The 24,051-nt window shown below is 55.2% G+C and overlaps 1 protein-coding gene across 2 annotated transcripts; it reads left to right on the top strand.

Moving 5' to 3' along the window:
• Positions 1–22,771, top strand: HAPSTR1 (HUWE1 associated protein modifying stress responses). Of its 2 annotated transcripts, XM_060172386.1 has the most exons (4): positions 1–273; positions 939–1,019; positions 9,377–9,652; positions 20,536–22,771. In XM_060172386.1, exons 1-4 carry the CDS (start codon positions 54–56, stop codon positions 20,778–20,780), a joined length of 822 nt encoding a protein of 273 aa, XP_060028369.1. In that variant the 5' UTR covers positions 1–53; the 3' UTR covers positions 20,781–22,771. The 2 variants fall into 2 exon arrangements, with proteins under 2 accessions (XP_060028369.1, XP_060028370.1); XM_060172387.1 differs by lacking the exon at positions 939–1,019.
• The last annotated feature ends 1,280 nt before the right edge of the window (positions 22,772–24,051 follow it).

Genomic DNA, 24,051 nt, shown 5'->3' with positions numbered 1-24,051 from the left:
GGCGGCTCGGGCGGCGGGGCGGCGGGGCGGCGGGGCGCGGGGCCGGCGGCGGCATGGAGGAGCGGCGGGAGGAGGGCGAGGCGGAGATCCAGGAGCACGGCCCCGAGCACTGGTTCTCCAAGTGGGAGCGCCAGTGCCTGGCGGAGGCCGAGCAGGACGAGCAGCTGCCGCCCGAGCTGCGGGACGACGCGGCGGCGCAGCCCGAGCACAAGCAGCAGAAGCTGTGGCACCTCTTCCAGAACTCGGCCACCGCCGTGGCCCAGCTCTACAAAGGTGCGCTCGGACCCGGGGCCGGGGCGGGCTGCCTGCCCCGGGGACCCCCGCCCAACCGGCCACCGGCCACCGGCCGGCCGGCTCGGACCCGGGGCCGACCTGCCCCTCTGCGGCCTACGCCCCGCCCCGCCCCGCCCCGCCCCGGGCCCCCGACATGCCCCCCGACCTCCCGCGACCTGCCCGGCGGCTCCCCGCGGCCCCCGCGGCCCGGCCCGGCCCCAAGATGGCGGCCCCGTGGGGGAGGGGAGGGCGGGAGGGCGGGGAGGGCGGCAGGGCAGGGGCGGCGGGTGGGGGGCGGAGGAGGAGGGCGGCAGCCGGGACCCCGACGCCCCCCGCCCGCGCCCGCGCCCGCGCCCGCGCCCGCACCCGCCCGGCGCCGCGGGGAGGAGCCCCCGTCACAAAATGGCGAAGGCGGCGGCGGCCCTTTGTGCCCGGCGGGGCTGCGGGGTGCGGCGCCTCCTCCCGGTGGCCCCCCGCCCCGGCGCGACCCCCGACCCCGCGACCCCTGACCCCGGCCCCCACCGCCCCCGCCGGGCGGGGTCCCCGAGCCGGGGACAAAATGGCGAGAGGCAACATGGCCGTTCCGAGTAACGTTCCGTCCGTGTCTCCCTTTGTGTCCGTCCGTCCGTCCTTCCGTCCGTCCGTCCGCCCGCCCGCCGCCGCAGACCGGGTGTGCCAGCAGCCGGGACTGTCTCTCTGGGCGCCCTTCCAGAACGCGGCCACCGCCGTCACCAACCTCTACAAAGGTAACCGGCCGGGGGGGGGGGGGGCGGGGACGGGGGCGGCACCCGGTACCCGGCACCCGCACCCGGCACCCGCACCCGCCGGGCCTGTGCTCTAGGCCCGACACCTGCCCTTTGTTCACCTGCCGGCCGGCGGAGCCCTCCGCTGCCCTGCCAGACGGTCGCCCGGCCTTTCCGGGTGGCGCCTCCCGGAGCTCCCAGGTCGCCCGCCGGCTGCTACGGCCCTGTGGGCGCAGACAGACAGGCAGACAGACAGACAGTCAGTCAGTCAGTCAGTCCCGGGCTCTAACTCAGCAGAATGCTGGGGGGTGGGGGCTGTGGCCCTGTGGGTGCAGACAGACAGACAGACAGACAGACAGACGCCCCTTGGCTCTAAGTCAGCAGCATGCCGGGGGCTGGGGGATGGGGGATGGGGGCTGCGGCTGCTTCTGGCCAGGTGTTCTCCGAGGCGGTCTCTGAGGCGGTCTCTGAGGCGGTCTCCGAGGCGGTCTCCGAGGCGATCTCTGAGGCGATCTCTGAGGCGATCTCCGAGGTGATCTCTGAGGCGGTCTCCGAGGTGATCTCTGAGGCGGTCTCTGAGGCGATCTCCGAGGCGATCTCCGAGGTGATCTCTGAGGCGATCTCCGAGGTGATCTCTGAGGCGGTCTCCGAGGTGATCTCTGAGGCGGTCTCCGAGGTGATCTCTGAGGCGGTCTCTGAGGCGATCTCTGAGGCGATCTCCGAGGTGATCTCTGAGGCGGTCTCCGAGGCGGTCTCCGAGGTGATCTCTGAGGCGATCTCCGAGGTGATCTCTGAGGCGATCTCCGAGGTGATCTCTGAGGCGGTCTCCGAGGTGATCTCTGAGGCGGTCTCTGAGGCGATCTCTGAGGCGATCTCCGAGGTGATCTCTGAGGCGGTCTCTGAGGCGGTCTCCGAGGCGGTCTCCGAGGCGGTCTCCGAGGCGGTCTCCGAGGCCATCTCTGAGATGCCGGGTGTGTCGGCCCAGTAACCTGAGAGGGGACCGACCGGAGTTTATTTTGGGGAAGGAGGAAGCACGGGTCCAGACGGAGCAGAGGGAAGCAGTTCAGCCGGCCGCCGCGGCCCTAAGTGGCTTCCTGAGTGGCGGCGGACTCCGGGAGGTTCTGAGTCTCTTCGGGACGGGACGGGGGGCTCGGCGGCAGGAGGGCCTGTGGGCTGCGTGCGGTGGGACGGGAGCGGGAGCACCGGGCAGACAGGCAGAGAGGTAGAAGGGAGAGCTCGCTGGGCACGGCCCCTGCTGACTGCCGGTGCGGCTCCCTTCACGCCGTCTGTCTGTCCAGCCCGCCCGTCCATCCGTCTGTCTGCTGTGCCTGTGCTGCCGAGATGTCGCAGGCCTGCGCGACGAGAGCCCCCCTGCGCTCTCTGGTGTGAAGCAGCCGTCCGTCCGTCCGTCCGGCGTCACAGCTCGCTCGCCGCGGTGTGCCCGAGCCGACTCTGAGCCGACTCTGCCCGTGTGAGGCCTGAGTGAGCGGCGTCCCGTCCCTCTCGGCGCCATGGCGGGACGTGGACGCCAAGCTGCCTCTGCTTTGTGACCCGAGGCTTGTCCGCGGACTGGCTGCTGTCTGTCTCCTCTCCTCTCCTCTCCTCTCCTCTCCTCTCCTCTCCTCTCCTCTCCTCTCCTCTCCTCTCCTCTCCTCTCTTCGGCGGGCTGGGCCCCGTCAGGAGTGTGGGGTGTGCCCGCGGGGCTCCCCTGGTGGCGTGTGGGCTTCAGAGAGCGGACGGAGGGGTGGGGGTGCTCAGTGCCGAGGCGAGGGACGGAGGGGCTTGGACTCTCATGCCTCAGGCTCCTAAGTGAGCGAAGACGGCTCCTTGGGGGGCTCTGCACTCTGTACCAGCTTCCTGGTGTGGGTTGGTTTTGTCAGCAGGGCACTGCTCAGCTCTGGCTTATGGAGGTGCGGGGGATTGAACCTGAGGCTTTGGCGCCTCAGGCACGGGAGTCTGGTTGGTAACCGTTATGCTGTCTATCTCTGCCCGTACCGGCTTCCGAGCGTTCGTTCCTCAGGTGAGCCTGAGCCGCGCATAGGTGACGAGACTTGAGGCAGAAGCCCAGCGGAGCACCTTCTCGCCCGCCGGCGGGCTTTAAGAGTGAACACGGGCCAGCTGCTTAGTCGGCCGCTTTGGGAAGGCTCTGGGGAAGTCGCATCACAAGGACTCTTTATTTTATTTTTTTTATTTTCCAGAGAGATGCAGAGAGAGAGACCTAGCGAGAAACACCAGAACACTGCTCAGCTCTGGCTTATGGTGGTGTGAGGGATTGAACCTGGGACTTAGGAGCCTGAGGCATGAGAGTCTGTGCATAACTGTGATGCTGTCTCCCCTGCCCTGTTCAGGTTTTTTGTTTGTTTGTTTGTTTACCAGAGCACTGTTCAGCGCTGGCTTATGGCGGTGTGGGGGATTGAACCTTGCACTTGGGAGCCTCGGGCATGAAAGTCTCTTTGCGTAGCCATTATGCTCTACCCCCACCCTGTTATTTTTTTAGCGTGATGTTTTATTACTATTTTACCTTTTTTTAAATTTTTGAAATAATTTACTTTCCCTCTTATTGTCCTTACTGTTTTTTATTGTTGTTGTAGTTATTGATGTCGTTGTTAGATAAGAGAGAAATGGAGAGAGGAGGGGACGACAGAGGGGGAGAGACAGACACACCTGCAGACCTGCTTCACTGCCTGGGAAGCGACTCCCCTGCAGGTGGGGAGCCGGGGGCTCGAACCCGGATCCTCACGCCGGTCCTTGCGCTTTGCGCCTCGTGCGCTTCACCCACTGCGCTACCGCCCGCCTCCTATTTTATTACTCCTTTAAAAACGCTTTATACTTGGGAGTTGGGCGGTAAAGCAGGTCTGCAGGTGTCTCTCTCTGTGGAGAAGGGAAGGGAGGAGCGAGAGGAGAGACGCACTAGTGGAGCTGCCCCGTCCAGGGCCCTGGGCGCAGGCACCGCTTTGATACCTGCGTCCCTCCGGACACCGGGCCAGTTTGTAGGTTGATTCGGTCAGTTCCGGCTGCTGCCTGTCAGACAGCCTCCCTGCACATTGCCGGGGTGGGGGTGGTGGCAGGCTCGCTGCCGGCCTCAGGGCCTCAGCCCGGCAGAGGTTGAGAGCACAGCACAGCACAGCCCTGCCGGGTGCCGAGGACCTGGCTTGGCCCGGTCGTGCTCACCGCCCCAGGGGCTCCTCTGCGGCTCTCCCCTGCTCTGACGCCGAGCTCCGTCCTCGCCTCTGTCTGCCTCTGCACTGAGGAGGCTCCTGTGTCAGCTGAAGGGCAGCTAGACAGACAGACTTTCTGCAGGTGAATCGACGTGCCTTGCTGAAGTCGCTACCGGATGAACTTGGGAGATGTGTTTAAAACACCTGGACAGCTTGACACACGCCTCCCAGCATATTCAGCTCTGGCTGAACCTGGGAGTTTGGTGCTTCGGGCATGAAAGTGTTGGCATCGCCATCTCCAGCTTAGATTGGTTTCAGATTTTCTTGTAAAAACCTACCAGAATGAGTAGGAGCCTCAGTCGTGCCTGACTTGGTAAATTTTCTTTTCTTTCTTTTTTTAATATTTATTTATTCCCTTTTGTTGCCCTTTTTTGTTGTTGTTGTAATTATTGATGCCGTTGTTGTTGGATAGGACAGAGAAATGGAGAGATGAGGGGAAGAGACAGGGAAGAGAAAGACAGGCACCTGCAGACCTGCTTTACCACCTGTGAATCGACTCCCCTGCAGGTGGGGAGCCGGGGTCTCGAACCGGGATCCTTGCGCAGTCCTTGCGATTCACGCCATGTGCGCTGAACCCGCTGCGCTACCGCCTGAATCCCCCTTTTCTTTTTTCTGTCTCCAGGGTCATGGCTGGGGCTCGGTGCCTGCACCATGAATCCACTGCTCCTGGAGGCCGCTTTTTGCCCCCTTTTTTGTTGACCTTGTTATAGCCTTGTTGTGGTTATTATTGTTATTGTTGTGGTTGTTGTTGTTGGATAGGACAGAGAGAAATGGAGAGAGGAGGGGAAGACAGAGGGGGAGAGAGAGACAGACACCTGCAGACCTGCTTCACCGCCTGTGAAGCGACTCCCCTGCAGGTGGGGAGCCGGGGGGCTCGAACCGGGATCCTTACGCCGGTCCTTGTGCTTTGTGCCACATTTGCTTAACCCGATGCGCTACTGCCCAGCACCCCTTCTTTTTTTTTTTTTTTTTTTAAACCAGAGGCCTGCTCAGCTTGGCTTATGGTGGTGCGGGGGATTGAACTTGAGACTTTGGAGCCCCAGCCATGACAGTCTCTTTGCAGACCATTATGCTCTCTACCCCCACCCCACGAGGAAATTTTTTTTTCTTTTTAAGTTTTTTTTTTATCATCTTTATTTATTGGGTAGAAACAGTTAGAAATGGAAAAAGGGGAGAGAGACAGAGAGACACCTGCAGCCCTGCTTCACCGCTCGCAAAGCTTTCCCCCTGCAGGTGGGGACCAGGGCTCAAACCTAGATCCTCGCGCATTGTAGCCTGTGCGCTCAACCAGGTGTGCCACCACCCGGCCCCTGAGGACATTTTCTTACCATAATTTCTGTCAGAGGGTGTTTGGACAGTAAAACGCAGAGTCAGACTGGCTTCCCCGGTGTGAGCGTGGACTGGGTGCTCTGAACCGGAACCAGACCAGGACCAGAGTCTGGCTGCCCCATGGGTTTGGGGGGAATCTCGTCTTCGGCTGAGTTTCGCTGTGCGGACAGCTTGTGTCTCAAGGTCGCCCCCGACTCTTCAGGTGTGTCCTGATGTCCTGCTCACTCAGCCCAGGCTGGGGTTTGTGTGGGTCAGCTTGGGCTAGAGAGGTCCAGCCTCTGAGCAGACGCAGAGGAAGCTTCCCCAGGGCTCTCTCTCCAGATGAAGACCTGGCAGCCTTCAGGAGAGGGCCAGGGCCAGGGGCTGCCTCCCCTCGGAGCAGTTGGTGCTGGCTTTGGGCACTGCTTCGCTAGACACGTGGGAAGACAGGATAGTTTTATTTTGCTGTGCAGCCTGGGGCTTTGTTTCTATTATTACTGTTTTTGTTTTTCACCAGAGCAGCGCTCAGCTCTGGCAGGGGGATTGAACCTGGGTCTTCGAGCCTCAGGCAGGACGTCATGCATAACCATTTTGCTGTCTTCCCTGCCGGCGTCTTTGCTTCTGACGAAGCCTTTGGAATATTTTTCTCGGGAGTTAAACGCACGTGGCGCAAAGCACAAGGACCAGCGCATAAGGATCCGGTTCGAGACCACCCCCCCACCCCCCACCCCACCCCCGCCTGCTTCACAGGTGGTGAGGCAGGTCTACAGGTGTCTGTCTTTCTCCCTCTCTGTTCCCCTCCTCTCTCCATTTCTCTCTCTCCTAACAACAATGACTACCACTACAATAAAAACAAGGGCAACAAAGGGAAACTAAATAACAAATGTTAAAAAAATACTCTCTGGCAGACTGTTTAGTGCCAGCTTCATTCAGAGTTCAAGCGTTTCAGTCATTGCTTTGCTTGGAAGGGTTGCTTGAGCTGTCAGGGTCCCATGAGGTTTGCACAGAGATGGTTGCTCTTGGCTGAGGAGCCCTGTACTGGAGACGGAACTGCCTTGCACTCAGTCACCGGTGAGGTCTTTGAGCTGCAGTCAAGTTCTGTGTTTCTGAAGTGGAGCTACTCTGGCTAGAGGGCTGAGCAGGAGAGAACTTCGGCGCTGGTCTCTGTCACGTAGGAAGCTTCTGCATCTGGTCTCGGCAAAGACTGTGGCTCTGTGTCTGCTGTCCTGGGGTGGTGGGGCTCCAGCTGCCCAGACCTAACACGTTGACAGTGGGACGCAGGGCGGGGGGAGCAGAAGGGTTCTGCAGAGAGACTCGCGCCTGAGGCTCCAAAGTCCATGGTTCAGTGCCCCGCACCACCATAAGCCAGAGCGGAGCAGTGCTCCGGTTTTTCTGCCTGTCCCTCCCCCAAAATAATAAGAAATAAAAAAACCAGGAGAACACAAGATGGCTGCTGTGACGGGCGTGAGTCAGTTTATTCCTTGAATGAGGAAGTTAGTGTTGTGGTGAAAGGTTAGATTGACATTTTGATTATCTTGGGATTTGCCTAAGCTTCAAGTTGATGGCTCTTCCACAGTGACTTTGGCTTCTGTCAAACAGTCTTGGGCAGGAAGGACCCCCCCCCCCACACACACACACACACACACACCATTTCTGTGTGCTGTGCTTGCAGACTCTGGGTGGCTGCTGGAAGCCTTTGGTTGATTGATAAGCTGCGGGAGGCCGCCCTTGAGCTTGTGTGCTGGCTAGTTGGTCTGGAATCTCACTAGGAATGTGGGCCGGTTACGACACACCGTCTCCCGTCTCTGGACGCACTGAAGTTCCTTGTGTGTAGTTCAAGGGGCAGTGAAACGCCAGACTTGAGGGCCACCTTTAAACAGGTTACTGTCAGCTTGCTGGTCATTGGGTGAGAGGCCGAGATTGGACTCACCTGGCGGGGCGATGGGCCGCGCTTAATGGTATAGCCAGGTCCCGTCCAGGCGGTGGGACACCTGAGCTGTGGGGTCTGCTCTGCTTTCTGCGGAGGCCGGGCTAAACCCTTCTGGCTTGGTTCTCCTCCTGAAACTTGCTCAGAAACCTCGAGGTGGAGTCATTGGTAAGCTGTCTTCTATCTGAGGCAGTGGGTGTTGAGACCCCAGCTTTTGGAAAGTGTGGGCCGGAGCATCGGCTCTGACTCGGGGGTTTCCGCGTCTTCAGTCAGAACCCCCGGAGTCTGCACTGCCGCCGTTCTTTCGCGGTGTTTATTACGTCACCTTTGTTGATTCTAGAAGTAAGCAGAAGGGCGTGGAAAGTGAAGGCCAGGAGCGATAAGAGAATCGCTTTTTCCAGATCCACTTCCTTTTTTACCAGAGCTCTGTGCAGCTCTGGCTCACAGTGGTGCTCGGGATTGAACCCGGGACTTCATAGCCTCAGGCAGGAGAGAGCCTCTGCAGAAACATGTTCTCTCCCCCAGAGGATTTTATTTATTTATGAGAAAGATAGGAGGAGAGAGAAAGAACCAGGCATCACTCTGGCACATGTGCAGCCGGGGATCGAACTCAGGACCTCCTGCTTCAGAGTCCAAAGTTTTATCCCTGCGCCGCCTCCCGGACCACGAGGATTGCTTTTTGTGTACACAATCACTTTTACAATAGTCTAGAGATAGAGACCAAGTTCCTTCATTTTATTATTTTTTTCTTTTTGCCTCCAGGGTTATTGCTGGGGCTCGGTGCCTGCACTACGAATCCCCTGCTCCTGGAGGCCATTTTTCCCCCCATTTTTCTTGCTCTTGTTGTTATTGCTGTTGTTTTTGGGTAGGACAGAGAGAAATGGAGAGAGGAGGAGAAGACGGGGAGAGAAAGACAGATACCTGCAGACCTGCTTCACCGCCTGTGAAGTGACGCCCCCTGCAGGTGGGGAGCAGGGGTCTTGAACCGGGATCCTTATGCCGGTCCTTGAGCTTGGTGCCATGTGCGCTTAACCTGCTGCACTACCGCCCGGCCCCATTTTTTAATATTTATTTTCCCTTTTGTCCTTGTTTTATTGTTGTAGTTATTATTATTGTTATTGATGTCATCATTGTTGGATAAGACAGAAATGGAGAGAGGAAGGGAAGACGGAGGGGGGAGAGAAAGACAGACACCTGCAGACCTGCTTCACTGCCTGAGAAATGACTTCCTTGTAGATGGGGAGCCGGGGGCTTGAACCGGGATCCTTAGGCTGGTCCTTGTGCTTTGCGCCACCTGCGCTTAACCCGCTGTGCTTCCGCCGGACTCCCAGATTTTTTATTTTTAATAGTGACAAAAATTGCGAGGGAAGATGGGCATAGAAGCGGGGGTGCGGGTGGGGATGGGGCTGTGGTACCGTTTGCTGCAAAGCCTCTCTGAGCAGGTGGGAACTGGGTGGGCGCTTGAACCCGGGTCCTCGGCGCTGCGGTGTGTGTGCTCGGCCAGGGGCGCCGGTGCCAAGTCCAGGAGGATTTTTAAGGGGACCGTGCTTGAAGAGTTCCTTGTGCAGCAGCGTTCAGTCTTGCTGGGCCTGTGGGGGCTGTGTGCCACTGCTAGCACTTTTCTTTTTCGGGGGGAGAGGGAGAGCGGAGGACAGAACCGCTAGTGAAGCTTCTCCCCCTGGATGTGGGCTTGAGGCCTCGAGATGCGTGTGGGGTGTGAGACTCCAGTCCGAGCGTGTCAGCACTGCGCGTCGTGTGCACACAGCAGACACGCATGGACTCTGGGCCGGTTTCCCGGACGCGGACAGGGCGGAGAAGCCCGTGCTCCGTCCCAACTTAGCACTCGGACGCCTCTCCTGTGAGGCAGGACGGTGCGATCGTCACCTCTCCCTTCTCTTCCCTGACAGAAAGCGTGGATACCCATCAGCGAAGCTTTGACATTGGAATTCAGATCGGCTACCAGCGGCGTAATAAGGACGTGCTGGCCTGGGTGAAAAAGCGCAGAAGAACTATTCGCAGAGAAGATCTGATCAGCTTCCTGTGTGGGAAAGTCCCTCCGCCGAGAAGCTCTCGAGCCCCCCCGAGACTGACTGTAGTGTCCCCTAGCAGAGCTGCTTCCACAGAAACTAGCTCGTCTGTAGAGACTGACTTGCAGCCCTTCCGGGAAGCCATAGCGCTGCATGGTAAAGCCCTTTCAGCATATTTCTTTGGGACATGGTCGCGGTGCCCGTGTCTGCCGTGTGCCTGCTCTCCCGGCCCGCTCCAGGCGCTGCTGGCTTCTGGGACAGTGGCCACTCTAGACGTGCCTGGGATGTGAGCCCAGAGTCACGGGCAGGCTTGAAGCTCATCTCATCCCTTTAAAAGGCCGTTTAATGTCTAGGAAGAGTGTTTATTCATTCAGCAGCTTGATCTTTTACAACCTTGGTGAGGATTCCAGGGTAATAATTGTGTTTCTTATGTAGAGTCCAAGGAGGAATGTCTTCACTCTGCTTTGCTGAGAATTGCCCGGGGGGCCTGGCTAGTGACAGGGCCTGGCTAGTGACAGGCATCAGGCCCGTCGATGGGCAGTTCTGAGGGCCGTCCTGCCACTCTGTCGTGGGTCTGCCTGGAGAGGCCAGCGTGGAGGACCTGCCCAAGGGGGTAGGCAGATTGAAATGGGAGGGCACGTCAAACTGAGGGTCCTCGTTGCTTTCTGACACGACTGCAGAGGGAGCTGGGGGAGGCCTTCCGGGGACATCAGACACCAGAGGAAGAGCCTGGGTGGTGACCGTGTGGGTGGAAGGCATGAGTCCTGGTGAAAGTCCACACTTCTGGGCCTCAGAACCGGTCCCGAAACCAGAGCCTGCAAGCTTTGGGTCTTAGAGATTCCTCTTCTCTCCGGCAAACCTTGATTCTTGAAACCCTTGGTCAGAACGTGAAGTTAGGAAAGGTGTTGTCCAGCCCTGCGAGGTAGAAGTACTTGAGAAGGTCCATTCTGTGGTGTGGGTGACAGCCCTTTCCACTGCCTGCTGATTCTAATCCAGTGGGACGGTCGTGCCGGCAGAATCGTTGAAGCTCGGACGACAGAGAGATGGCTTCGTTTCTGTTGGCGCACCGTGAGGTGGGGGAGCAGCTCTCAGGAGTGCGGCTTCTAGATGACTCGTGCTAGCCTGGTGCTGTTGATGGAGTCGCCTCTGGGGTATTCTGCCTCTCTTTTTCTCCCCCGAAGGATTTTTTTTATGTTTTTATTTATGAATGGATAGAGAAAAATTGAGAGGCAAGGGAGAGATAGAGAGAGGCAGAGACACCTGCAGCTTGGCTTCACCACTTGGGAAGCTTTCTCCCTGCAAGGTGCTTGAACCTGGGTCCATGCGCTGTGTGCGCTTAGCCAGGTGGCTACTGCCTGGCCCCGTATTCTGAGTTCTTACCAGGTAGGCTTACAGTTGACTCCACAGTTGCTTTGATCGTGGTTATTCTGAGAAGACGTTCCAGGACACAGCCACTGTTGCCCCTCAGTCTTACTGTGGCCATGGACCCCAGCTCCACTCCGTCTCCCGTTGCAGCTTGTTATTTCCCTCAACTTGGGGCTGGTAGTGATGGTGTGCTTCTGCTAAGGGCTACTTGAGGTGAGACTTGCCTTTCTTAAAAAGGGGGCTTGACAGAGGACCTAGTGGGGGTTGTGTTGTTAGATGGGAAACTGGGGAATGTTATGCATGTACAAACTATTGTACTTACTGTAGAATGTAAAACACTAATTCCCCAATAAAAAAAAAGGGGGTGCTTGAGAAAGTGGAGTTATAAAGCAGTGTAGAGAGTGTCCCTTGATGGCTTTGAAGTAGCGCAAGTTCAGAGTCCACTGGAAGCTCAGCTTTCTTTTTTAACTTCACTGTTCAAGTGCTGGGGATCGAATCTTGCTACTTTTGGTGCCTCTGGCATGAAAGTCTTTTTTGCAGAACTATTACGCTGTCTCCTCAGTCCTCAATTAACTCTCATTTCTAGGGTTTACATACCAAACTCATGTAGTTGAGTGTTAACGGTAAAATACTATTAAAATCCTGTAGCTTAGAGTATTATGGTGAGACACAGATACTCTTTCTTTGAATTTGTGGTCGTCACCAGGAAGACAGCACAGCACCACAGAGCCGCCCTCGAGCCTGGATGCTTGTGCACATAGGCCCTGCCTCTGGGACCTGATCTCCCTGGGTTTTGGGACTTTGCTAGGATGGACTGGAGCCTGGGCGGGCAGCGAGCTCTCCTGGGGGCTTGGAGCCATCAGCGCGTTGGGAGAAGACTGCTGCCCTGCCCTGCTGCCTTTTTCTTTTTTTGTTAAAAGCTTTTCTGTTTAGCGATTGACTAGGAGTCTCTAAGTGGCCAGGTGACTTCTTTCTGAGCAGGTGCTCACAGGGGTGCACGTCATTAGCTACAGCCTGGCCGCTGCAGTTGTGGGGTTCTGCCGGACGCCATGGGAGGCACATAGGAAGCAGCACCTGCGCCAGCTTCTCAAAGCAGACGAGTGGCGCTGTGCCTTTGTGTTTGGCTGCCACCGGGTGGGGTGCCTGCTCGACCGGTCTGCTGCTCCCGGGAAGGCCCCCGCCCCCATTTATTTATTTGGAGAGAGAGAGACTTGAGCACTGCTTCGTGAAGGTCCTCCCATACTCTGCCCCCAGTCAGCCGGGGACGGGCCTGGACCCAGGGCCTTGCGTGTGCTGGTGTGTACGCTCTGCTGGGTGCACCACTGGCCCTCGTCACTGACCACTTTCACCAACGCTCTAGGTCCACGTTCCCTCTTTTTAAAAAAATTTTTAAAAATATTTATTTTTACCAGAGCACTGCTCAGCTCTGGCTTATGGCGGTGTGGAGGATTGAACCTGGGACTTGAGAGCCTCAGGCATGAAAGTCTCTTTGCATAACCATTGCATACCCCCACCCTTTAAAATATGTATTTTGGGAGATTAAGCGGATTAAGCGCAAGGACCACTGTGAGGATCCCGGTTCGAACCCCGGCTCCCCACCAGGGGAGTCGCTTCACAGGCGGTGAAGCAGGTCTGCAAGTGTCTGTCCTTCTCTCCATTTCTCTCTGTCCTAACAGTGACAATATCAATAACAGCACAATAATAACTACAATAACAATAAAAAACAAGGGCAACAAAAGGAAAAATAAATAAAATACTTTTTAAAAATATGTATTTCCCCTTTTATTGCCCTTGCTTTTTTTTTATTGTTGTTGTAGTTATTATTGATGTCATTATTGGATAGGACTGAGAAATGGAGAGAGGAGGGGAAGACAGAGGGGGAGAGAAAGACAGACACCTGCAGACCCGCTTCACCGCCTGTGAAGCGACTCCCCTGCAGGTGGGGAGCCGGGGGCTCAAACTGGGATCCTTGCACCATGTGCGCTTAACCCGTTGCACTACCGGCCGACTCCCCTTTTTAATTTTTTAGAATAAATTGTATTAGTCACTTAATAATGACTGCTTGTCACCCCTCCCTCCTACACTGCCCCTTTGCTGTGTGATGCCCCGACAGGCCCTTGAGAGGCCGCCGGTTTCTTCTGGAGGAGCTGTCTGTCAGGTGTGCTGCCAGGCCTTGTCTGACGCAACACGTCCTGAGCTCAGTAGAAGCAGGCGCGAGCCTGGTCCTCAGCGTCGACGTGCTTCCCCGCAGCCCGGGTGGCTTGGGAACATGCCTTTCTCTGGGGCTGATAACGTGTCATGACGCTATTCGGGGGTGGGAAGGGACACTTCACAGTCCTGCACCCTTGAGGTGAGCTGGCCCATTCGCTGCCCTGTCTTTCCCGAGTCCCTGGAGCAACTTGCCAGACCCTGAGGCCCTCTGCTTCCCCCTGGCTTGCAGGGTCAAGGCAGGACTGGCTTGGGAAGTCTGCAGCTGGGGTCTGGTAGCTTTGCCACCCTGCTTAGTCTGCCGCCTGCCTCCTTGCTGTTGGATAAGCTCTTCCTTCTGTTAGCTCACTCATTTTTATTTTAAGCTTTTTTGCTTTTTTGGCTCCAGAGTTGTCACTGAGAGTGGGGGGGAGATAGGGAGAGAGAAAGAGAGACACCTGTAGACCTGCTTGCTACACCACTTGTGAAGAGTGCCCCCCCCCCCCCCGCAGGTGGGGAGCGGGGACTTGAACCCAGATCCTTGCGCTGGTCCTTGTGCTGCGCGCCATGTGTGCATAACCCTGTGTGCCCCCCGGCTCACCCATTTCTTTCTTCTTTTTTTTTTTTTTTTGCTCAGCTCTGGCTTATGGTGGTGCGGAGGATTGAACCTGGGACTTTGGAGCCTCAGGCATGAGAGTCTGTTTGCATCACCATGATGCTGTCTCCCCTGCCTAGCTTAACCTCTCTTTGCCTCCAGGGGTCTCAGTCCCTGCACTATGACCCACTGCTCCAGGAGGCCGTTTGTTGCCCTTGTCATTATTGTTGCTCTTGATGTTGTTGCTGGACAGGACAGAGAGAAATCGAGAGAGGTGGGGAAGACGGGGGGAGAGACAGACAGACACCTGCGGACCTGCCTCACTGCTTCTGAAGCGGCAACCCCTCTGCAGGTGGGGAGCCGGGGGCCGGGACCGGGATCCTTGCACTTGCTGCCATGTGTGCTTAACCTGCTGTGCTACCGCCGGCCCCCCGTTTCTTGAACATTCTTTGTCTTCGCCGGAACTCTGCACACTCAGGCCTACGGCGGGGTGAGGCTTGTGCGGTGGCCCTTGAGTGCTGAGGAGGCGCCTGCGGGGTCTCCTGCTCTCCTGTTGTCTCTGCCCCTCCAGGTGCCTCCACGCCTCGCCTGCACTGTGCCCCGTGCCCCAGCTGACCTTCCCTGGTCTCTCCCCCCAGTGGGGCCTCCGGGAGCGGGCCGCCGTGCCGTCCTGGTGTGGGCTCGGCCTGCAGGTGGGAAACTGGGGGCTTGAACCCAGGACCTCATACACTGTAACGTCCAGCCAGCCTCTTTTTTTCTTTTTTTGTAACTTTTGTTATTTTGTTCAAACATTCTGTGACCTGTATTTACTAGGATGATACACAAGTCATCACATCCTACTGCAAGCAAGTCTCTAGTAGAATTTCCAAGACGCTCACGGCCTGGGTTGTCAGGAAGTTGCTGGAACCCTGCCTCTCCTTCCCATCACCTCCACTGGTAGAGCTGAATGTTCGCAGACAGCCTGCCAGCTGGTGGGCAGGAGGTGCAGGGTGACGGGCTGTATGGTTTTTTTCTTGCAGAGGGCTAGTAGAACTGATCTGTGGGCCTCTACCAGCTGTCAGAATGCTTTTTCTCTGGCGTGTGGGACACAGATTTTTAAAATTTATTTATTCCCTTTTGTTGCCCATATATATTTTTTTATTGTTGTAGTTATTGATGTCATTGCTGTTGGATAGGACAGAGAGAAATGGAGAGAGGAGGAGAAGATGGGGAGAGAAAGACAGACACCTGCAGACCTGCTTCACCGCCTGTGAAGTGACTCCCCTGCCTGCAGGTGGGGAACCGGGGGCTCGAATCGGGATCCTTAACGCTGGTCCTTGTGCTTCGCACCACCTGCACTTAACCTGCTGCACTACCACCCGACCCCCAGGACACAGATTTCTTTTTTAAACCAGAGCACTGCTCAGCTCTGGCTTATGGTGGTGCGGGGGATTGAACCTGGGACTTTGGAGCCTCAGGCATGAGAGTCTGTTTGCATAACCATGATGCTACCTAACCCCTCTACCCGGGACAAAGATTTTTAAAAACAGGAGTTGAGGGGACAGGAAGGGGAGGAAAAAACGAGAGCTGGATGTTGCAGTCTGCATCTTGGATCCCTGTACTGTTGAGCAGTCAAACTGTATTAAGACCTTACTTGAAAATTAAGGTGTCAAAAAAAGAAAGAAAGTCAAGGTGTCAGAGGTCAATTGTACTAAGTCAATTGCATCTCTTAATTGCTTGAAATCGGTCATTTCAGAGATTCTTTTTTTTTTTCCCTCGGGTTATTGCTGGGGCTCGGTGCCTGCACCATGAATCCACTGCTCCTGGAGGCTTCCCCCCCTTTTGTTGCCCTTGTTTTATTGTTGTGCTTATTGTTATTCTTGTCATTGATATCATTGTTGTTGGATAGGACAGAGAAATGGAGGGAAGAGACGACAGAGAGAGGGAGAGAAAGACAGACGCCTGCAGACCTGCTTCACTGCTTGTGAAGGGACCCCCCCCCCCCGCAGGTGGGGGAGCTGGGGGCTTGAACCAGGATCCTTACTCCTGTCCTTGTGCTTCGCGCCATGTGCGCTTAACCCGCTGCATTACCGCCCGACCCCCCATTTCAAAGATTCAACTAAAGTTCCCGCTGAAGGGTGGGATTTCTAAATTAGACCCTCTGTTCAAGCCAGTCTCTGACAACAAGAGCAGTCAAGGCCGTTAAGACAATGCAAATACTGATGAAAAGTCGGCATTTTCTGTATATCACATATTAACTGCTGAATTTCTCTGGGCATACAGCTTAAAGCTAAAGCTCTCAACAATAGCGACAGAAGAGCCGTCTCAATCGCAGTAACACTGCCGGGCTTTTCCCATTGGAGTGTGAAGGGAGGTTATGTCACCACACCTGCAGCTTGGAATATCCACTGGCCCTTACGAAGCAGCTTCCACACCAGACTTTGAATTTCTTACTGATTCCTGATGTGTAAATAACATTTCCTTGGAAAACCTCCCCAAAGGGAAGACACTCCGTATTTTGTGATCCCGTTAATGCAGAGGTCAGTGCAGCTAAAACGTCTGACTTCGGTGTAGGTAATCCCATAGCTGAGGCCCTCCCTCCCGCAGGCGCCCTCCCCGTGCCGTTACACCCTCTCAAGCTCCTCAGGCTGTCGGCACGGCTAAAAATGTCTTCTCGGTGTGACACGCGAGTCTCGAATCGGTTGATCTGGTGCCCTCACCTTAGTAGGCTTCAGACTGGGGAGCCGGCTGGGGAGCTCTCAGACAGCTACAGTGTTCTGGGCCAGGGCGGCCAGGGCCGGCAGGGATGGGGAGGGTCAGCCCGCACCTGTGGGTGGGCCGGGGCTGTAGGTGGCGAGGCCGCAGCCAGAGGGAGGCGGAGGGGCTCGGGCCTGGCACTGCTCGTTCTGTGCCTGTCCTGTGTGTGACTTAACTCCGTGGAGTCGCGTGGCATCTGAAAAGGGCTGATAGTGGAAGCGCGAACTCGGTCTGGACAGTGGCCTACAACCTGAGCACCTGATGAGCCTTCTTTTCAAGGAGTGAAGGAGTGAGCAGCTCTCCTACCCGCGGCTCCCATCATCTAAAACTGGTTCTGGCTGCTGCTAGCTTCTGAGACTTGTGTTAGTCACACTGCTCACTGCTGCCTTTGGTGGCTGATGTTGTCGTTGCCTTTAAAGACTGGCACTTGGGCGGTAGGTAGCGCAGCGGGTTGAGCACAGGTGGCGCAAAGCGCAAGGACCGGTGTAAGGATCCCGGTTCGAGCCCCCCGGCTCCCCACCTGCAGGGGAGTCGCTTCACAGGCGGTGAAGCAGGTCTGCAGGTGTCTGTCTTTCTCTTCTCCTCTCTCTGTCTTCCCCTCCTCTCTCCATTTCTCTCTGTCCTATCCAACAACAACGACAACAATAATAAGTATAACAATAAAACAAGGGCAACAAAAGGAAATAAGTAAATATTTTTTTTTAAAAAATCCACGTATTAATAGTGGTAGAGACAGAGCAGAGACGTTGAGAGAGAGACAGACAGCTGCAGCCCTGCTTCACCATTCGTGAAGCTTTCCCCCTGCAGGTGGGGCTAGGAGCTTGAACCTGGATCTTTGCTCACTGTGATATGTGCACTTAAGCAGGTGTGCCACTGCCTGGCCCTGGAAAAGTGTATTTTCTGTACAGCTTAGTTTTCAGTCCTGCAGCATGTTTAGGCTCAGCATTTGGACAGGCCTAGTTTTCTTGTGGCCTGGCCAAGGTTTCTTACGCAGCCAAGTCTGGTTCTTACAGCCTGTGCATTTTGCTAGTTGATGCCTGTGTATACACGGAAGTCGGGGAGGTTGGGCCGACTTCATTTTCCTGCTGACGGCAAGGAGTAAGCAGTTGTTGTTGCACGTGTGGTTTTGCTTAGATGTTGAAGCGAGACCCAAGTCACCTGCAGCGAGAAAGATGTTCCAGCTGTCATCCCTGCTCTTCTCCCCTCCATGGAGACTAGCCTTTGAGAGTGACATCCCCTGAAGTGCCTGGTCATTTGTGGTGGGTGGGCTGCTTTGGGTGTTGACAAGCTCCCCGGTGGGGTGGGCTTTGTGAGCTCAGTGCTCTCGGGGGTCAAGGAGGCCAATTTACCGTCACCCTAGAGCCCCTCCAGTTGGGAACTGAGCGCGCGAAGGTGGTTGGCTGCTGACAGCTTCTGTGGCGGGACTCGAGGCTGGAGAAAAGGACTTGGGCTGAGTGGAGAGTTTAGAAAAAGCTAGTGATTCGGAAAGGATCGACTGACTTGATGGCAAAGGAATCCGCGAAGAGAGCCATGCGGTTTATCTCAAACCTGGCGTGAGGAGGTGACTAGACACCAGCAGGCTTGGGTTTCAGAAGGGCCTCAGGCCTTGCCTCGAGAAGGCGGCGCTGTGTGTCAGGCCTGCCGTTTGTTAGGTGGAGGTGAGGGGCCTCTGGAAGCCACTGCTAGTGTGCTGTGAGATGGGAGGCTAGCTCAGGGTTTCTTTCCCCTCGCCTCCACCCACCCACCCACCCACCCACCCATCCATCCATCCATCCACCCATCCACCCACCCACCCACCCACCCACCCATCCACCCACCCACCCACCCACCCACCCATCCACCCATCCATCCACCCACCCACCCTCGCTTTCTCGTTATTTTCAAAAAACATTTTTACTTATTTTTTTTTAAATATTTATTTACTTATTCCCTTTTGTTGCCCTTGTTGTTTTATTGTTGTAGTTACTGTTGTTGTTGATAGGACAGAGAAATGGAGGGGGGGGGGGAGACAGAGAGATGGGGAGCCAGGGGTTTGAATCAGGATCCTTATGCTGGTCCTTGCGCTTTGTGCCACCTGCACTTAACCCATTGTGCTACTGCCCGACTCCCTACTTAACATTTTTTTAAAAAAGATTTTATTTATTAATGAAAAAGTAGGAGAGAGAGAAAGAACCAAACATCACTCTGGCACACGAGCTGCCAGGGATTGAACGCAGGACCTTATGCTTGATAATCCAGTGCTTTACCCACTGCAGCATCATCTGCCAGACCACTACTTAATTTATTTTTAAAATTTTTTTAAAAATTTATTTTCCCTTTTGTTGCCCTTGTTTTTTATTGTTGTTGTAGTTATTGTTGTTATTGATGTCGTCATTGTTGGATAGGACAGAGTGAAATGGAAAGAGGAGGGGAAGACGGGGAGAGATAGATACCTGCAGACCTGCTTTACCGCCTGTGAAGTGACTCCCCTGCAGGTGGGGAGCCGGGGACTCGAACCAGGATCCTTCGTCAGTCCTTGCGCTTTGCGCCACATGTGCTTAACCTGCTGTGCTACCGCCCGACTCCCCTATTTTTAAAATTTTTTAAAAAATTATTTATTTCCTTTTGCTGCCCTTATTTTATTGTTGTAGTTATTATTGTTGTTGGATAGGACAGAGAGAAATGGAGAGAGGAGGGGGAGAGAAAGACAGACACCAGGGACTCGAACCAGGATTCTTATGCTGGTCCTTACGCTTTGCACCACATGCACTTAACCCAGTGTGCTACCGCCAGACTCCCTTTATTTATTTAAATTTTTTAATATTTATTTCTTTCCCCCTTTGTTTTGTTGCCCTTGTTTTTTCTTGTTGTAGTTGTTATTATTGTTGTTATTGATATCGTTGCATAGGACAGAGAGAAATGGAGAGAGGAGGGGAAGACGGGGAGAGAAAGATAGACACCTGCAGACCTGCTTCACCACCTGTGAAGCGACTCCCCTGCAGGTGGGGAGCCGGGGCTCGAGCCGTTATCCTTATGCCGGTCCTCGTGCTGTGCGCCACGTGCGCTTAACCCGCTGAGCTGCCACCCGACGACCCCCCCTTAATTTATTTTTAATGAAAGAGTTAGGGAGACCCGAGCACTGCTCTGGCTGCTGGTGGTGCTTGGGATTGAGCCCGGAAGTCAGAGCCCCAGGCAGGGATCTTTTGCAGAACCACCGTGCTGTCTCCCCGGTCCTGTCTGCTCTTTGCCGTTAGTTCACAGCATGTGTGGTCAGCCTGTCTGGGGAAGAAGGTAGCACAGGCCCTGTCTGCTTGGCAGCTGTCTGAGATGTCCAGCAGCTGGTTGGAAAAGCAGCGAGGCCCTGTGCTCAGGAGCAAGACCTGCCCCGTGGCACTCTGGGATGACACCGTAGGTGAGCCCTAGGGCCATGCTCTCACCTTGGGTTCCAAAGTGTCGGGGACAGAGGGCCCTCCGAGGCCATAGAGGAGGGAGCTGGCAGACAGGAGAACAGAAAAAAGTAGGACAGAGGAAGAGTGAGCCCAAGGCTGCCGGGGGAGAGCAGGTGCGGGAGAAGCCAGCCTACAGCCTTGCCGCAGACTCGAGGCGCTTCCCTGTAGAGGGCGCTGGCGGGGTGTGCTCGCTGCCGGAGTCCCATCTGCCTCTTGCTGTGCGGCCTCGGCCGTGGGAGCCTGTCTTCAGCCGGGTACAGGTGCGTGGATGCGCTGCGACACAAGGGCGGGCTTCTGTCCCAGCCTTGCCGTCCCCTTCGCTAAGGTTTAGTCTAACGGAGGCCGTGTCTGCCTGCCAGGTAGAGTGCAGACCGGGTGTGCAGGGCTGGCTCGCCCCACGCTGGCTGGCGCGGCGGCCTTTCCCAGACTCTGTGGTCCCGTGTTCAGAGGGCTGTTGGAACAAGCCCGCTCGGGCTCGGCAAGGAGCATTGACCCTCGAGTCCCCGTGTTCACCTTGGCGGAACCTGCTGGGAAGCTGAACGTCCCGTGGGAGACAGCACCCAGCCTGGTCGCCGGTAGTGTACACGCGGGCGGGGTCGCCCAAAGCGCCTTCCAGGTCGCAGCCGAGTGGCCGGAGACTCAGTCGCTCCCCGGTGAGCCTTGAAAGCGGCCGTCGCGGGGCGGAGGGGCCGTGGTGGAGCGACTCTGAACCTCTCTTCTCCCCCCAGGCCTCAGCGGTGCGATGGCCAGTATCAGCGTGCGCTCGGGCGCCCCCGGCTCTCCCACACATGTGAGCGGCGGCTCCAACGCTAGTCGGAGGAGAAATGGACTCCACGATGTGGACCTGAACACTTTCATATCAGAAGAGATGGCACTCCACTTGGACAATGGTGGAACTAGAAAGCGTAGCTCAGCCCAGTGTGGCGACGTCATCACAGACTCTCCCACCCACAAACGCAACCGGATGATCTAGGTGGCGGGCGGCTCCTCGCCCGCGTGCTGCTGCTTGAAAGCCACTCGGCCCCACACGTGCCGTCGCGAAGGAGACGGAGGCCGTCTTCCCTTGCTCACTGTTTAAGAGGAGTGAATTCTGTAGTGGTCGCCATAAAGGAAGTCCTAGGTCTTTCCAGTAGATGCCTCTTGTAACCACGGCTTTCTTAAACCATGATCCTAGCGGAGGACGCCAGATACCGTAGTCACTAGCAAGGTCGTCATAGGCAAGCGCATATCCGTTCCAAGGCTAAAAGTGACCTTACCTGTATTTATTCTCAAAGGGAAAGGAAATAGCAGATGTTTATTTGGTTATAGAATGCTTTTTTTTTTTTTTCCTCTCTCGCTCCTTTTTTTGGTCCATTTCCTGCTGTGTTGAGTATTTTACTTAAACAGTATTGCCGGGTTCTTAAAACTGTCTGAAACACGATTCGGCTTCCTCGTCCAGCCTGCAGGCTTCCACTTTTTTTGTAGCAGCACTGCCCCACATACCTGGTGTCCATGCCGGGACAGTGTGTCCCTTCTCATCCTGGGCCGTGCCCTGTTTTCAGTTCTGGTGATTCTGTGATTGATTAAAGAGGTGCTCTGGTGGCCAGGCGGCTGAGGCTTGACATTGGATCGATACGTAGAACTCTGTGGATTCTCCTGGTGTGTGTTAGTGCTCTCAACTTAGCGATGCCATCAAATGATCCAGATTATCCTGTAGGCTCACAGTACTCGGCTTTAAGATGAGGACTGCCCCTCCTCGCACAGGGCACTGTCCTTAGGGTGACGTGACATGGACCGCCAGGGGCCTGGGGAGAGAGAGAGAGAGAGAGGTCATGATCTTGAGGCTGGGCTTCCTTATGTTCAGTGTTAAGATATGGATGGGACAGTACTCACCTTATTCACGAGTGCCCACCTCCAGGTCCTACTGGGCTAGCTGGGCGGCCAAGCTGCCTTCTCTGCTGACAGTGTGACAGCTCTGACCCTCCCCCAAGGAAGCGCAGTCTGAAATCTCATGCTGGAAAAGATGGAATTCCGTGGGAGCTTCGAGACTTAGGTAGACTTACATGAACTTCCCCGTAGACTCTAGTTTTGAGCTACACACAGCATGTTTCACCTCCCTTTTCATCCCTTGGAGAATGACAGTCATTGTAGATGGACGGATGTCAGCTTGCCAGGCCCTGTAATTTATTCTTATCATATTATATACCAAGTAGGACAGTGAAACATGTTTCCTTGCAAACTTGTAGTCCAGTATCAGTTACTTCCTGTTTTGATCTCTAAAGACCATTGCAAATTAGTGTGAGGGTTTTTCTAGTAATTATAGCACTTTGTTAAAGTCTGCAATTTCTTCAGCCAGTTGATAATACCTTTTAGTGGAGAGACTTTGCTCAGTTCATAATACTGACCAGGTGGGATGTGGACAGACAGATGTTCGTGTGAACTGAAGTTCTGCTTCAGTATCGACAGGGCCCTTATTTCAAGCAGTCGATCCCATACTCAAACTAAGAATGAAAGTAAGGTATTGCTAAACTTTGCAAAAGTGGGGGTCCTCCCTTGTTTGCATAGAATAGCAGGAAGAACCATAGCAACCTGTCACTGTGCCTGAGACGGACGGCCTGTGTGTTCAGAGCCCTTTGGCGTTTCCTTTAGGAGCTGAGACGCGTCTGGAGTTCCCTTTGTTTTCCTGTGGCGGGGTCAGAACCGCCCCGTGCGGGTCGTGAGGATCTTGAGGATCGTGAGGTTGAGGGACGCTTATTTAATCTCTCCCCTTATGCCTTGGTTCTGTTCTAGTTCCTCTTTCCAAGTTGAATAACTTTTTTTCTTGGTTTTTATTTTAGTTGGTGCTCTGAAGCTTAATCTCAGTACCCTTACTCTTGATTGTCAAATCTTAAAAACATGTGCCATTTTCTTAGGAGGAAGCAGGTCTCTGCCAGAACACAATTTATATACCTTATTGGCGCCATTAAACTTTTAAGAAAAACCACAGCATTTGTTCCTTTTTCCGTTGCATCTACCCATAAATGCTAGATGCCGTCCGCTCACCATGTCCCGCCCGCTGTCCTGCTGCAGAGCCCGCCTGAGACTGAAGAGCAGGAAGGGAAGGGATGGGACTTCTCTGAGGAGAACTTTGTTCTGGCTGCTAGATGTTTTCAAGCCTTTCTTTGTGCCACTTCAGATACTAACCCAAATCCTGAGAGAGAGAGAGAGAGGGCGCATGTTTTGTGTGGTGGTGGTATTTTGTTCAGAGGGTTTTTCATTGGTCTGTTTTATGGTCCCAGTCTGAACAGTGTGGGCTGAATTTTGCTGTGGGGGACTGGTCCTCTCTCCGTGTTAAATCAGAAGACTGACTGGTTCTTTGGGATCTGGCTGCTCCTTAGTTCTGTTCCTGCCGCCCTGAGTACGTTGAGTGCGTTGAGTTCATCTGAGCATGATGAAGCGTTGCAAAACCACAGCGGAAGTAGCCGCAAGCATTTGACTGAACGTGAAGCCCTGCGGCCAGACCTCCAGCGTGGCTTACCCTGCTGGGGCAGCGCTGCACACCTCCATCACTCAGCGAACCAACCACTCAAAAACCTGAAGGTGACAGGGCCTGCCTGATGTCCTGTTTTGGTCATCACTTCCAAATCATTCTGCAGTCAAAGCAAGCCCAGGCTTTCTGAAGAAGAATCGGGCCTCTGAAGTTTCTCTGCCGCTGGAAAACAGCAGCTCAGCGGCTCTGGGTCCCGAGACAACCAACAGCCAGCGGCAGACGGACGGACGGACGGACGGACGGACGGACGGACGGACGGCTGGGCTGGGCTCCGGGGCATCTGACCTGTAGCCGGAGCCCAGGAAGCGACTTGGAAAGTGGCGCCTTGCCGGGGGGCCTGGACAGCACAGTTGAGTTGAGGAAAATTGAACACACCATTAAAAGCTTGGCATGGTTACTACCTGAAAAAAACTTTTTTTTTCTGAGAGAGACACCTGGTGACTTGACATTAATTTCATCTCATTTTATTTCAGACAGTTAATAGTTTGTCTAGTTTGAGCTTGGGGATCTTAGAAAAAGAGAGAGATCTGAAAACTTGTGCCAAGAGATAGCGATTTGCTTGAAAGTTACGCGTAAGCTTCAGTTCCCCCTCCTTGGCAAGTGTGGAGCTTTGCTCAGCATGGACATGGACTGGCCCTGGCATCTGCACCGGGCTGACACCTGGTGAGATGCAGCGTTCCCTCCTGCCACACACCCTGAGTGAGCCGTGGCGGACGGTTTTGAGAGCCCGACACGA

This window comes from Erinaceus europaeus, chromosome 15, assembly GCF_950295315.1.
Source record: "Erinaceus europaeus chromosome 15, mEriEur2.1, whole genome shotgun sequence".
Lineage (NCBI taxonomy): Eukaryota > Metazoa > Chordata > Mammalia > Eulipotyphla > Erinaceidae > Erinaceus > Erinaceus europaeus.
This window is presented reverse-complemented; position numbering and strand designations above follow the sequence as displayed.

What these genes read in the sequence shown, in the direction of transcription:
- HAPSTR1 (XM_060172386.1), top strand. Translation starts at nt 54, where the DNA reads ATGGAGGAGCGGCGGGAGGAGGGCGAGGCGGAGATCCAGGAGCACGGC. An exon ending in CGTCACCAACCTCTACAAAG is followed by an intron (nt 1,020 to 9,376) that starts GTAACCGGCCGG and finishes CTTCCCTGACAG; the next exon opens with AAAGCGTGGATACCCATCAG. An exon ending in GGAAGCCATAGCGCTGCATG is followed by an intron (nt 9,653 to 20,535) that starts GTAAAGCCCTTT and finishes TTCTCCCCCCAG; the next exon opens with GCCTCAGCGGTGCGATGGCC.